Genomic DNA, 12,037 nt, shown 5'->3' with positions numbered 1-12,037 from the left:
TAGAATTTTTCAGCATTTCCAAGAATTGGAATTTCGAGAATTTCAAACTTTAATCGCGAAAATTGAGAATCTCGAAAACTGGCAAAGCATCAGGAGAACATGATCAGCAAAGAGGTGGCGTTATCTAAAATTCCAAGAATTGGAATTCCGAGAGTTTCAAACTTCAAGTGGCGAATTCGGTCTCCTTATACAGACTTCATGAGTTCAACAAATCTTTTTCTGCTGAACGTAGCCATTTTATCCTTGTTGTTCACCAAATGTTAAATAAGGATAAAATGATACACGGGTACACTCGGGTGATGTTTCCGAACGCAGCTTCTAGGGACCGAAGTGTCTCCCTAGCTAGGGAGACAGCCTGATTATCTGGGCGACCAACTTAACAACTATGATCGATAGTTTGTTTACGAAAAATATTAATAGAAATTAACGCAATTTTACTGAAATATATTATGGCTGGAGAAGTGATTGTTGATGCACTGCCGTACATCGATCAAGGATACGATGAACCGGGCGTTCGAGAAGCGGTGAGTAAAATAAAATTCATCTCTAATTTAACAAACCAATAGTGACCTGCTAGGTTATGCGTTGAAGGTGTCAAGAGAGAAGTCAACGTGTATTTCTTTATTTCTCATATATTTCTTTATTTCTCGATCTATTTATGACTCGGCGTGTCTTTTCTAGGCGCTGGCGATGGTAGAGGAAGAGACACGGCGTTACAGGCCGACGAAAAATTATTTGGAGCATCTGCAGCCTCTTTGCATAACTGCCTTCGAGACAGAGGTGATGAAGCACGAGTTCGAGAGGATGCAGAATCGCTTGCCGATGGAGGTGCTCAGCATGAAGCGTTACGAGTTACCGCCGCCTGCGTCCGGCAAGCTGAACGATTTAGCTGCGTGGAACGAAAGCGTCGAGAACAGCAGCGCGCAATTGGAGCATCAGGCCACTAGGTGAGGAAGCATTTCACCGGCGTGTCGCCCGTCCTTTCCGATCTTGGCATTGCCTCTTACGTTTTTGCACAAGTGTAGAATCTGCAATTTGGAGCTGATGATGGACTACGGCTGCGAGGCTTGGAAATCCTATTTGGAAGTGCTGGTTAAGCTGTTGGGTCAGGCTCAGAAGCAGGTGCAGTCGCTGAGGAAGAAGATTCAGGAGGTCAACTGGCAGAGGAAGTCGATGCAGACTCAAGGAGGCGACAAACTGAGGGCCCTCGAGGCGCAGTGGGTCGGTTTGGTGTCTAAGAATTACGAGATCGAGCAGGCCTGCGTGCACCTGGAGGAGGAGATGCAGAAGATCATGATGAGCAAGGAGGCGGTGGAGATCAATGACGTGCCGGCGGAGGAAGGACCCGATGTACCCGGGAATAACGCCACAGAGACCATGGCGCTACAGATGCAGCGGCAGGAGAATCCGGACGATTAGCTCCAATTGCAATTGTATATAAATGATATAAATAAGGAATTTATTTTACGAAGCACAGCAGCAGATTCATATTCGTCAAGTATTTGGACGCATTGTAGGGGGATATCTATTATAAAGCACAGTTTATTTCATTATAGTTTACACGTATCACACTTGTGGTTTATGCTTTTACAATATACATATGTACACGGCGGTTATCGATAGCGCGATACACTACTGAACTAATCATTTGTAATTCACGACGTGCTGAGGGGTCTGTTTTATATAGGCTGTTTGCGTTCGTGTATCGACGCAATTGCACACATTGCGTAGGCCTAGCTCCGAGTCGTTTCTCCTTTTTTTTTTATTCTCGTTAGGACAGCAGCAATATATACCGTGATATAATTACAAAGCGAATAGCTAAGCACTTTTACTTTCGACTATTCGTGTAAAAAAATATGTGTGTGTGGTGTGTGTGCATGTATTGATGTGTGTGTGTATGTGTGAGAGAGAGTTGTAATCTTCATTTTGCGTTTAACCGTGTTTTCTCGCAATGACAGAATAGACATTAAAAGTAATTGTTGGATTATTAAGCTTGCACGTGCGTCACTTTTGCCGTTTAATCGCCCGACTGTCATAAGGACGTCTCGCTGGCGCCAGAACTCTGCGACTGCAGTGCCATGCTCCCCTTGTAGCCCATCGACTCTTCCTCCAGTAAGGCTATTCGTTGCTTCAGCGTCTTCACCTGCAATTAATTTTAAATAACGCGATACATATTTGACATGCACATCTGATGCGAGCTGGCGCTTATGAGTATAAGTTCCAGTTTTCAAATGTAAACCTAAAATGTAAAACCTAAAAATTTAGTCATGGACTTTGTAAAATTTTCGCTCTGTAACGCTAACTCAGCTCGTTCTTCTTTTTTTTTTGCTTTCGCTGTCTTCCTCTAGAGAGCTTATAGAAATACGGCGTTACGGAACATTTTTATAAAATGTACTCCTTTATCTTTCAAAGTGCTCACTCTACACACATATACATATGTACGTATGTAAAGAGGAAAGTTTCCTATTATGAGATAAATTTCTAATATTGGACAGCAGGATTTTTGCTAAATTGATAGGCATCGTCTATTGGTTTCATCGTGAATTTATTGCCCTTGGGGTGAAATCTGTTTAGTGGAAAATTCATTGTTAGATCGTGTAATCGTTGTGAATAAAAATTTCTGATTGAATTTTGATGTTGAAAACCTGCTATCTCATAATAGAGGACCTCCCTCTATATAGGCGCTTGTATCAGTGTGCCATGTATGTTCAGTTCAATATGGCGGCGGTCGACCGACGGTAGAAGCGATCGTGCGGCTCGCCGAGCGGAATTTAGACGCCTCGATGTTACTGTACCGTCGTAAGTTCAGGAAACTGATTAATAAATTGCCGGGGAAGGCGCTGGGCGAGTACCGACTGCTGCCGATATTCTTCGCCTTCGGGGCCGCCCTGGAATACTTCATGATCCACTGGCAAGTTGGAGAGGTTAACTTCTACAAGACATACAAGCGCCGGAGGGTAGAGGAGCTGGTGGAGGAGAGGTTAAGGCAGGAGCAGGAGGCCTGAGGACAATCTTTTCGCGCTTGACGCTCTATCGCGCGATGCCAGCCAACATATCTACTACGCGGTACATTGTATTCTGTGCAGTAGCGATGGTCACGATGCTGGCTGGCGCGCAGTGGGTCCACACCATCTACAAACCGCTCGACGACCTGGAGTATCTAGTCGAACAGAGATTAGAGGAGAGACGGAAAGAGCTGCGGAACACCAGTAAATAGTATCACGGAAACATGTATCCAGTGTAATAAAGTATTGCTGTTTTTACGACCAAAAGTGTCCGATGTCTCGCCTATCTGAGGCATACCTGCGCAGCGTGCCTCTCTACCATTCCCAGCATCTGTTGCTCCAGCTTCTTCAGCCTGGACTGATATTTCTTCTTGGACTTTTCCAGAGTTTGAACCAGCGCTCTAAGGGAAACGTTTATCTTTTACTCCGGGCGTATGCGCGAGTACAGCTGGCGAATTTTCCCGGCTACAATTACCCGTTTGCTCTCTTCAGGTCGTTGACGAGCTCGGCGGACTGCTGGTGCCTGAGTTCCGAGTTCTTGTTGACCTCGTCCAGGGTTGAGATCAATTCCTGCAGGCGTTCCTTCAGTCTCGCCTCCCTGCCCAGCGCCTCGATCAACTCCGACTCCATTCCTTCGCTCTCGTTGTCGCTCAAGCCTCGGTTCTAAGGGCACTTTCAATTAGCCGAGCCGCGGGGAGGCAGCAACTTGGAAGATTTATACGCGATACCTTGTTCGTCGCCATCGCGAGCATGGCCTCGGCGTCGCTCAGCTGGCCCTGAAGGTGCTGTATGGTGGCGTGCTGCGCCGCGATCTGCGTGTCGCGCGCGTTTAACTTCAATTCTATCGTCGCGCGTTCCTTCTCCAGAAGGAACACCCTGGCGCGCAGCTCGGCCTTGTCCTCTCGCATGGCCATTAATTCCTAGGAAAAAATATTAAATTCTAGTGAAATGAATTTTAGACCAACGGTTCAGCTTAAATTTCAAATTTAAGATCTGCTCCGAAATTTCGTCAAGAAATTTCGCAGTCTAACGTTTAAGTTCTCGCGGGGCTTTTAAATCAATTAACTAACAACCTGCATGAGCACGGCAGTTTCCAGGTCGAGTTTCCTGGCCTCCGCCAGAGAGATGGTATTCTTCGAGTTCAAGGGTTCCGCGTGCACGCTCTCCAGCTCGACCGCCGTCGACCTGACCATCGTACGTTCTCCCTTCAGCCTGCCGATGTGCCTCCTGAGTCGCTGTTCGTCCTCCACGCTCCACGTCACTTCCGATCTATCGAAAAGACGCTCGTGACAAAAACTGCGCGCGCCACGCACGTACGCCAAGTACTTACTCGTCCGACAAGACCATACTGTCTTCCCACGGCGCGCCTAGCGCATTGGTACAGTCGTTCTCGAGTCTATTCAGCACGTGATACGCAACGTTCTCGGCCGCCCTTCTGTTATCGATCGTCACTCCGTTCCTCTCGGTGGAGAGCGCGATCTCGCTCTCCAGCAGGGCGACTAGAACGTCGTAGGCCTCGATCGCGCGATCACTGTACGAAAGCGCGAGCCGCAACGCCGTCGCGTTCGACTCGTACTTGCCGACTAACAAGCTCAGTCTGTAACGCACAGAAAACAAAAAACATGGTCACTCCACGCGTATCGTTCGTACGCACCTAGACGAACGCACCTGTCGCACTGCGCCTTGCTTTCGTGCAACGTGAGTGCGAGGACCGCGTTGTTCGCCCGCGCGTGCTCGAGTCTGCTGTTCAATCGCTCCGTCTCGACCTCGAACTGCTTCTCCGAGCCGTTCAACTCCTGCAGGTTGGATTGCTCCAGGAGATCCGACACGAGATGTTCGGCGACCATCGTTGAGCACACCTGAGATACGTTGGAATACAATCACGCGTTCGCCGTGGAAAGTTAGGGAAGGGAGAACAAGTGACAAAATGAAATCCGTACCCCGAAATTTGTGATGTCCGGGCCGGTAATGTGCCTCTCGTCCGTCCTCCTCAATCTCACCCTCTCTGCCATTTTGAGAACCGGCGGTTCCTCTCTCGTTACGCTCTTTGTCGGAGGTGTCTGCAGCGGTGGCAGGAGCGGCGAGCACGGCGCCGTCAAAGGCTCCGGCGAGCTGGTGTTGCCTCTCGCCTGCGGAAAGAAGAGGCGGGGCGTGAAAGGATGAAACGAGGGGGACACGTTAAACGGGGAAACTGTTGCATTTTATTAACGTCTCTTTGCTTTTCAATTTTCCGTACTTGGTCGTTCTTTCAATTTAATTTCTGTTTGTTAAAATATTAGTTTCGCGTTTCCGGGGAAACTGCTGCTCACTCTGAGCTCCCGACGCAGCGAATCGCTGCTCGCCGTTTGCCTCTGATTGCCGCTCTGACTCTGGCTCTTGAAATGAACCAGCTGCGCCTGCAGACTCGTGATCTCCGCCCGTAGCGCCGTGATCTCCTCCTGCAGCGTCGCGACGGCGACGCTCTGGCACGACGCCGCTTGCTGCGTTAGCTCAGGAGTCGGCAACGCGGCCGGACTGCCCAGCTGTTCCCTATCGTTCTAGATAAACATAATAACGCGTTTTCTTTTTAAGGGATTGGTATCCAATATAAAATGTACTAAAGATTAATTTGGAGCATTGAGAATATGACGCAGAGCATTCAAAAATGGAGAACAACGAAGAAGCCGAGCATATGTCGCATTTAATCCTGACTTATGTGGCTTAAAGTTTCGGCTCGGGATAGAAAATTGAGTTCCTTTAGAGTCTCCCTCACCTCTGCCGGTCGATTCTCGTCCTCGCAGCAGCTGGAATCGGCGTCCCCCAAGGTACGATCGCCATCTCCCTGGTTGTCCCCGCCGCCCTCGCTCTCCTCCACCGGGTTGGTGATGGAACCCTCGGCGTCCCTGCTCGTCTCGACTTCTGCGCATCAATTAAGACCATCTCCTCAGATCGGCAGACCCACCGACGATTAATACGCTCGGTACCTCGCTCCGCAATCGCGATTCGGAGAAACGAATCTACTCCATCAGTCCCGGTTATTTATCGGAATAAGCGATCGTCCCTCTCGCGACACAGCGCGCGCGTGCGACAGGATGGTATGCCAGCCCCTTAAGAGATCGCTCTTCTTCTCGGTATCGAGACCGGGGAGGAAACGCGGGGGGAGGGAGGGGAGGAATCGAGAGCGCGGGCCACCGAGAGCTATTACTATTGTTACTGTCGGAGTCTGGAGAGATTCGCTGATTGCCCGTCGGGGAATTGGCCGTGGCACTCTCGTTACTCCAAGGCTCGCCAAGGCTCCTTCCCTCTCGCCCCCCCCGGGAGCGAAATCGGTACGCGGAATCGCGGTACCTCTCCCGGCGTGCGTCCGTGCGTCGAGGCGAGGTGGAGGAGCGTGGAGCGCGGACCTGGACCCTTACCGGACTCGTCCTCCTCGGCAATTACGGTGGCGCGATGCCGCTCCAGCTGTCTGCCGAGCTCGGCGATGACGGAATGCAACTCGGTGAGCCGCTCCTCGTGCCGCGCCGACTGCTGCTCCGCTCGCTGCTCGGCGCGGGCCGCCTGGATCTCCGCCCGCATCAGCGCGGCCTCGGCCGTCTCCCGCGCGCGAGTCGACACCAGCAGCCGCGAGTTCAGCTCGGCCACCTCGGTCCGCAGGGAGGAGAGCGCGGCCGCGTGAAGCTGCGAAAGGAAAATTGTTTTTTTTTTATTTATTTTATTCATTCACTCGCGCCGGCTCTTGGCCCCGAAAGATTCTACCGCAATTACCGTACTATTGTTGTATACCAATGGTTTACATGGAAGAGCCCGGATACCTAGGGTAGCATGCGCGGTGAATTTCAAGATTGCATCTACGTTGATTGTTTGCGTAGATGTTTACATTGGGTTTAGACGAACCACTTTCGTGTATAACCGATGTAAATTATTATAAGTTGAACGACTAAGGCCCGGTTCGCCATCGCTTAGCGTTGACCTTGGCTTAATTCAACCTTCGTTTCTTTCTGTCTTCTCTTTAGACAGAGAACTTCCGTTTAGAAGGAGAACAAGACTAAATTAAACTAGATTAAAGTTAAGCGACGTTGGTGAAACCAAGCCCGATTGATTAATTGAGTAATTCATTTAGGGCCGGTTGTTCCAACCTCTCAGTAAATTAACTAATAGTTAAATCATATATTGTCTGTTATTTCTTCAAATTAGACAAAGATGCATTTATCTATTAGTTAGCTTATCAAGAGGTTGGAACAACCGGCCTTTAATCTCTTATTTTTGCAAGCAGTCCTACAAAAACAAAAAACCGCTTTAAACTAACAAAGAGAATAACAATTAAGGGATTACGTTCTTCACCGATTTCGATAAAATTTACAGCAATGTAAAATTTTTTCTAAATGTGACTCCAATCGACTTAAATAATTTTCTCACCTATAGCGAAAAAAATGGTCTTGTATCTGCAGCAACAATTTTCTCGTTACGAAAAAAATAACTGAGGCATATCAATGAATAGCCAATACTACGCACACGTTTTGCATTTAATCAATTTAAATAACAGAAATAGAATTTCCATCTGAACTGTTAGCGAATGTTAGGAAGAAAGTCTCCCTGTGGTGCCCATCCATTGTAACGTTTGATTGTGATACATAGTTACATTCCTTACAGAGATATAAAGATTGTTCTAGCTATGGTACCGAAACTCATTTTTATCCAATGTGAATGATCACGAGACACGGTAGTGTCTCGCGCCAAGTATAAGAGTAGCTAGAACCGCGCGCGCGTTAATATTTAACGTAAAGAATTATTTGACGCCAGTACATGATTAACCAATGTAGAAAAATTATTGAACGACGCTAAATGGCAAATTCTAATTAAAGACATTTAATACGAAAAATATTACCTCAGCCAGGGTTTGAATCTGGACTTCCCTACACTCTAGGCGTCTCACCAATTGAGGCATGTGCCTCAGTGGTAGGGAAATCCAGATTCAAACCTTGGCTGAGGTAATATTTTTCGTAATAAATTTCTTCAATTAGAATTTGCCAGTTAGCGTCGTTTAACAATTTTTCTACATTGATTAATATTTAGTCATAAAACCTAACCATTCCAAAAGATATTACTAGAATGTTGCGGCTATAAATTTTGCAGGCTACAATTTTTTAACAGCTACAAAAATAGCAATAAACTTTCGTTGCGACACCTAGAAATCTACCTGCGTCAGTAAGATTTTTTTTGAGTGTATAAATAAACGCAATTGCACGGAAAATTTAGCGCAACAAGGTAGTGCGCAAATACTTAACGTGAGTCATGTCCGTTTGCCCATTTGTATGCGGTTATGTAATTTCGCCGAGCGATTACCGCGAACCGAGCGAGAAACCTCGGCTATTGTAAACGGAATCAAACAATGCGTATCACCAACGCGGATCAGAACACGTTGTGAATCTGTTTCGCTTCCTCTTTCCGTGGATTCTTTTTACTCATGCAGGAAGTGCGTAAAAAAAAACTGCGTTCAAATACGGGTGTCCTTCGTACGTGCAACCAGCCGTATCAAATTTTGCGAGACATCGATAATTGTCGAGTATTCGCGAAGAGGAAGCGAGGGGCAGATCGCAACGCATAAGATACGTCGGTCGGGCGGTGACGTGAACATTCATTGCTGAGATATCCTTGGTATCACGTCTACTTTGTGCAGGCTCCGACTTTGAGCGTGAAGAACTCAGGAACTCAGGTAACGTCGAATCGCTTGGCGAATCGAGAAAAATCCTCTTGCGATCGTTGCTATATCATTGGAAATTTTGCGTAGTTTCTTTCATTTCACTTCGATCTCCAGCTCGGTCTCTCATTTCAATTATTATTAATTATTTATTCAGCAGTTTGTATTGTTTAGCAGTTTAGGCTGCTGGCAGAGAAACCCGTTAAATTTGTCCCAGTGTTAGTCGTAGACATAAGGTAAGCTAGAGAAAAACGCAAGTCGTATGCGATAGTCTTTCATCGCTTACGTTATTCTCCGCCTTGCCTTACGTCTACGACTGAAGCAGTCTAAGGCCTGGTCTGCAATAAGTTGCTAGTCGTTAGTGAGAAAGAAAAAAGACCGACATATACACGGAGAGAATTTTCTTTTAAAATTTATCCCGAAAAAATTACGTAATCGTGGGACGACACGACATGTCGAAGAATTAGATGAGAGTTTTTTGAAATTTTACCATACATTTCACTAGTAATTATACTTAGTGTACATTTTACTAATAAAATGTATGGTAAAATTTCCAAAAAAAACTCGCATAAAGTTCTTCAAAATGTCACGTTGTCCTACGATCACATGACTTCCAGGATAAATTTTACGAGAATCTCCTCTCCGTGTAGTTCCGACTTCTGACTAACTGCTAAGAAGTCATTGTAGACCGGGCCTTAAGCGTTTACGGATCGTTCTCTGCCACTGGTTTTATTTGTCACAGATTTAACTCGCGTCGTTAATTGCCGCGCGACAGCACACAGGCTGCGTTCCGCGCTGTCACGCGGCATCATTGGGAATATCTCGTATAATTTTTTCTTCATTTTACTTCAATCTTCACTCGGGGTTTCTCATTTAAATTCCCTACTAATTGACCGCGCTAATTTTACTTCATTCATCACATTTATAATTTGCGTCGTTATCTTCCGCGCTGTAATGCAGATCACGTTTCATGTTTCCGCGCGACAGGTGACCGAAGTTGATCAGGGATGAAGTTAGCTGTCGCTCTGCTGATGGCCGTCGCCGTCGTGCTCTCGACGGCCGAGGAGCAGGAACCGAAAGACGACTACATACACCTGCCGGGGAAGACTTGCGAGGAGGCACCGGCTTGCCCCGACAACAGGCCTTGCGTAATGGCTAAACCCCATTGCAAAGTAGGCCCTTGCCCGGATCTGGTACCAACGTGCGGGCCCGAGCCCAAGCTCTGAGCGCACGAGTTCGAAAATAGATCTACGTTGTATTTTCAGCTCTATATATGTTGTATCTTCCCGTTTCTCACGATTAATGAAAAGATATTGCTGAGTTACTTGAGGGCCAGTCTCGCACACGTCGGTTAACTGTTAACCAGAGTTCAGCCAACTCCCTATCTTTTTCTAACTTATTATCTAAGAAGGGACAGCGAATCAATTAACCTTCGGTTAGCAGTTAACCGACGTTTGTTAAACTCGCCCCGACGAATGTTCATTGCGCGCGCATAAACGCGATAATGCTTGGGCAGATCCGAGGGAATGTTTCGCGCGAGCACCGTTGTGCCCCGCAATTTTCGCGACGCTTCATTCACGGAGGATCCTCTCGGTTAAGGTCAGGGATGCGCGGACGCACGTGTGTCGGCCTAGCGCAAACAGGGGGGAACACGACGGCCGGAGTGTAATTCAAACAAAAAGCAATCAAGGATTCAATTACAAGGCCGGTCGGCCGGCCGGCCGTGCCGCGGTTTGCAGTTCCATCGGCGAGTAAGGTCACGAGCGAGAGATTCGATTACCGAACTCGCCTCCGTACACGTCGGACCGGACCGTCCGCTCGCAATTAATTTAGATATAATTTTCCGTTTTCTTTCGCCGGCGAAACGTCGGGAGCGCGAGGCACACAAACCCGACGCAACAATAATTACTTGGTATACACGGAGTCCATTTAAATCGCGAGTAATTGCTTTTGTTCGCCAGTAGTTAAATAACAGACAAATAATATTATTCGACGCAACTGGCTATAATTTGATTAAGAGAACTCATTGAGATAAATATTACCACATGCCTCGAATTGTGAGACGCTCGTCACAGTGTGAGGGAGGTCCAGGTTCAAACGCCGGTTGAGGTAATAGTTTTCGTTCTTTTAATTAAAAATTGTCGAATAATATTATTATTTGTCTGCTATTTAAATCAATTTCAAGTTTCTCGACAAGGTGTTTCTTTTTAAGTATTTAAAAAAGCGCTGCAGGTGCAGCCTGACAGCGTGCGAAGGAAGTGCACGATGTTCCTCTACGGAGTAACTTTCCGTGTTGTTGTAAAAAAAAAAGAAGTGCGCACGAGCCAAAGGTGCCGGGGCAACGGAGAGGCCCCCGGTGGACCATATACCATTAACCTACATCGCGAAGAGCCGGTTGCATACAAATGGCGGCGGCGTCTTACGCCGCGCGTGGATGAGACACGCGGAGAGAGGGAGAGCGAGCAGGCGGAGAAAGGGGTGAGCTGAAAAATGGAAGACGTTGGATATTCTCGCGGTCCAGCGAGCCGAGCGGCGCGCGCGATACCTTTTTCCCGTTGATACGGCACGAGCTTCAAAGCTATTTCTGATCCGACGTGTGATTGTTGCGCTCTTGCGAGCGAAGCGCTCTCTTTGTGCTTGCGTCTTTGGAAAGGCGCCGTCTTTCGAGGAAAATTAAATCGGGTAACGCGGTGCGTACGCAGTACAATTAGATTAATATTTATAGGAATGTGCAAATGAGATACGGCGTAACATTAATCCGAATAACGTGCAACTGCGGCCAAATAATTTTTTCTCTTTAAATTTTTGCTCTTACGAGTGGGGCACGAGCGTCCCAGAGAACCAGAGAGGCAAGGAATGTGAGTGGGACTTGTACGTCCCAGTGACGATGAGAATGCTCTCCGAGTCAATTAGTGGATCATCACTGAGAACAGTGAATAGTCACTGATTGGCAGTTACAAGTATACCACTGAAAATCGCAGTAGTATACTTACAACTGTAAACCAGTGACTATTCCACTCATGGAGTCTGTATAAGAAGACCGAACTAGGCTTGGTTACGTCACCAAACATGGGCCGACATTGTTGTAAAATATTGAATAAAAAATTTTGCCACTTGTAGCGCTGGCGAGTGAGTTTACCGATCTCGATCTCACTGGCTCGTAGATACAGTGCGTAACCGTTGCTATCTGGGGGTCGATTTCTGGAACTTACGAAAATTACAAAGGTGAGTGAATACTAGAATATTTTACAATTTCAAGCTGTAAATTCGCTCACTTTTGTAATTATCACAAGTTTCAGAGATACGCAATCCACCTCCTCATCTCTCCCCCATGGAAAAATATATATTGGTATAT

The 12,037-nt window shown here is 47.0% G+C and overlaps 4 protein-coding genes across 4 annotated transcripts; 3 read left to right on the top strand and 1 right to left on the bottom strand.

Annotated features, from left to right (window-relative positions):
- Positions 1-337: 337 nt before the first annotated feature.
- LOC105565535 (pre-mRNA-splicing factor SPF27) lies at positions 338-1,974 on the top strand. The gene is made up of 3 exons (XM_012018816.1): positions 338-524; positions 682-947; positions 1,026-1,974. The coding sequence occupies exons 1-3, from the start codon at positions 450-452 to the stop codon at positions 1,417-1,419; spliced, it is 735 nt and encodes a 244-aa protein (XP_011874206.1). The 5' UTR covers positions 338-449; the 3' UTR covers positions 1,420-1,974.
- On the bottom strand, positions 1,525-6,567 carry LOC105565537 (colorectal mutant cancer protein). Its single transcript, XM_012018818.1, has 11 exons — positions 6,401-6,567; positions 5,758-5,903; positions 5,315-5,542; positions 4,946-5,134; positions 4,674-4,864; positions 4,336-4,602; positions 4,079-4,274; positions 3,734-3,925; positions 3,481-3,668; positions 3,304-3,406; positions 1,525-2,143 (listed from the first exon to the last, which is right to left on the bottom strand). Exons 1-11 carry the CDS (start codon positions 6,558-6,560, stop codon positions 2,033-2,035), a joined length of 1,971 nt encoding a protein of 656 aa, XP_011874208.1. The 5' UTR covers positions 6,561-6,567; the 3' UTR covers positions 1,525-2,032.
- Positions 2,601-3,089, top strand: LOC105565536 (small integral membrane protein 4). The gene has a single exon (XM_012018817.1). It carries the CDS (start codon positions 2,784-2,786, stop codon positions 3,003-3,005), a length of 222 nt encoding a protein of 73 aa, XP_011874207.1. The 5' UTR covers positions 2,601-2,783; the 3' UTR covers positions 3,006-3,089.
- A 1,769-nt stretch (positions 6,568-8,336) lies between the features above and the next one.
- Positions 8,337-10,006, top strand: LOC105565534. The gene is made up of 2 exons (XM_012018815.1): positions 8,337-8,697; positions 9,670-10,006. Exon 2 carries the CDS (start codon positions 9,690-9,692, stop codon positions 9,906-9,908), a length of 219 nt encoding a protein of 72 aa, XP_011874205.1. The 5' UTR covers positions 8,337-8,697; positions 9,670-9,689; the 3' UTR covers positions 9,909-10,006.
- Positions 10,007-12,037: the final 2,031 nt, after the last annotated feature.

This window comes from Vollenhovia emeryi, unplaced genomic scaffold (assembly GCF_000949405.1).
Source record: "Vollenhovia emeryi isolate VEMERY1.0 unplaced genomic scaffold, V.emery_V1.0 DF939151.1, whole genome shotgun sequence".
Lineage (NCBI taxonomy): Eukaryota > Metazoa > Arthropoda > Insecta > Hymenoptera > Formicidae > Vollenhovia > Vollenhovia emeryi.
The sequence above is the reverse complement of the archived record's forward strand: the minus strand, read 5'-3'. Positions and strand labels throughout refer to the sequence as shown.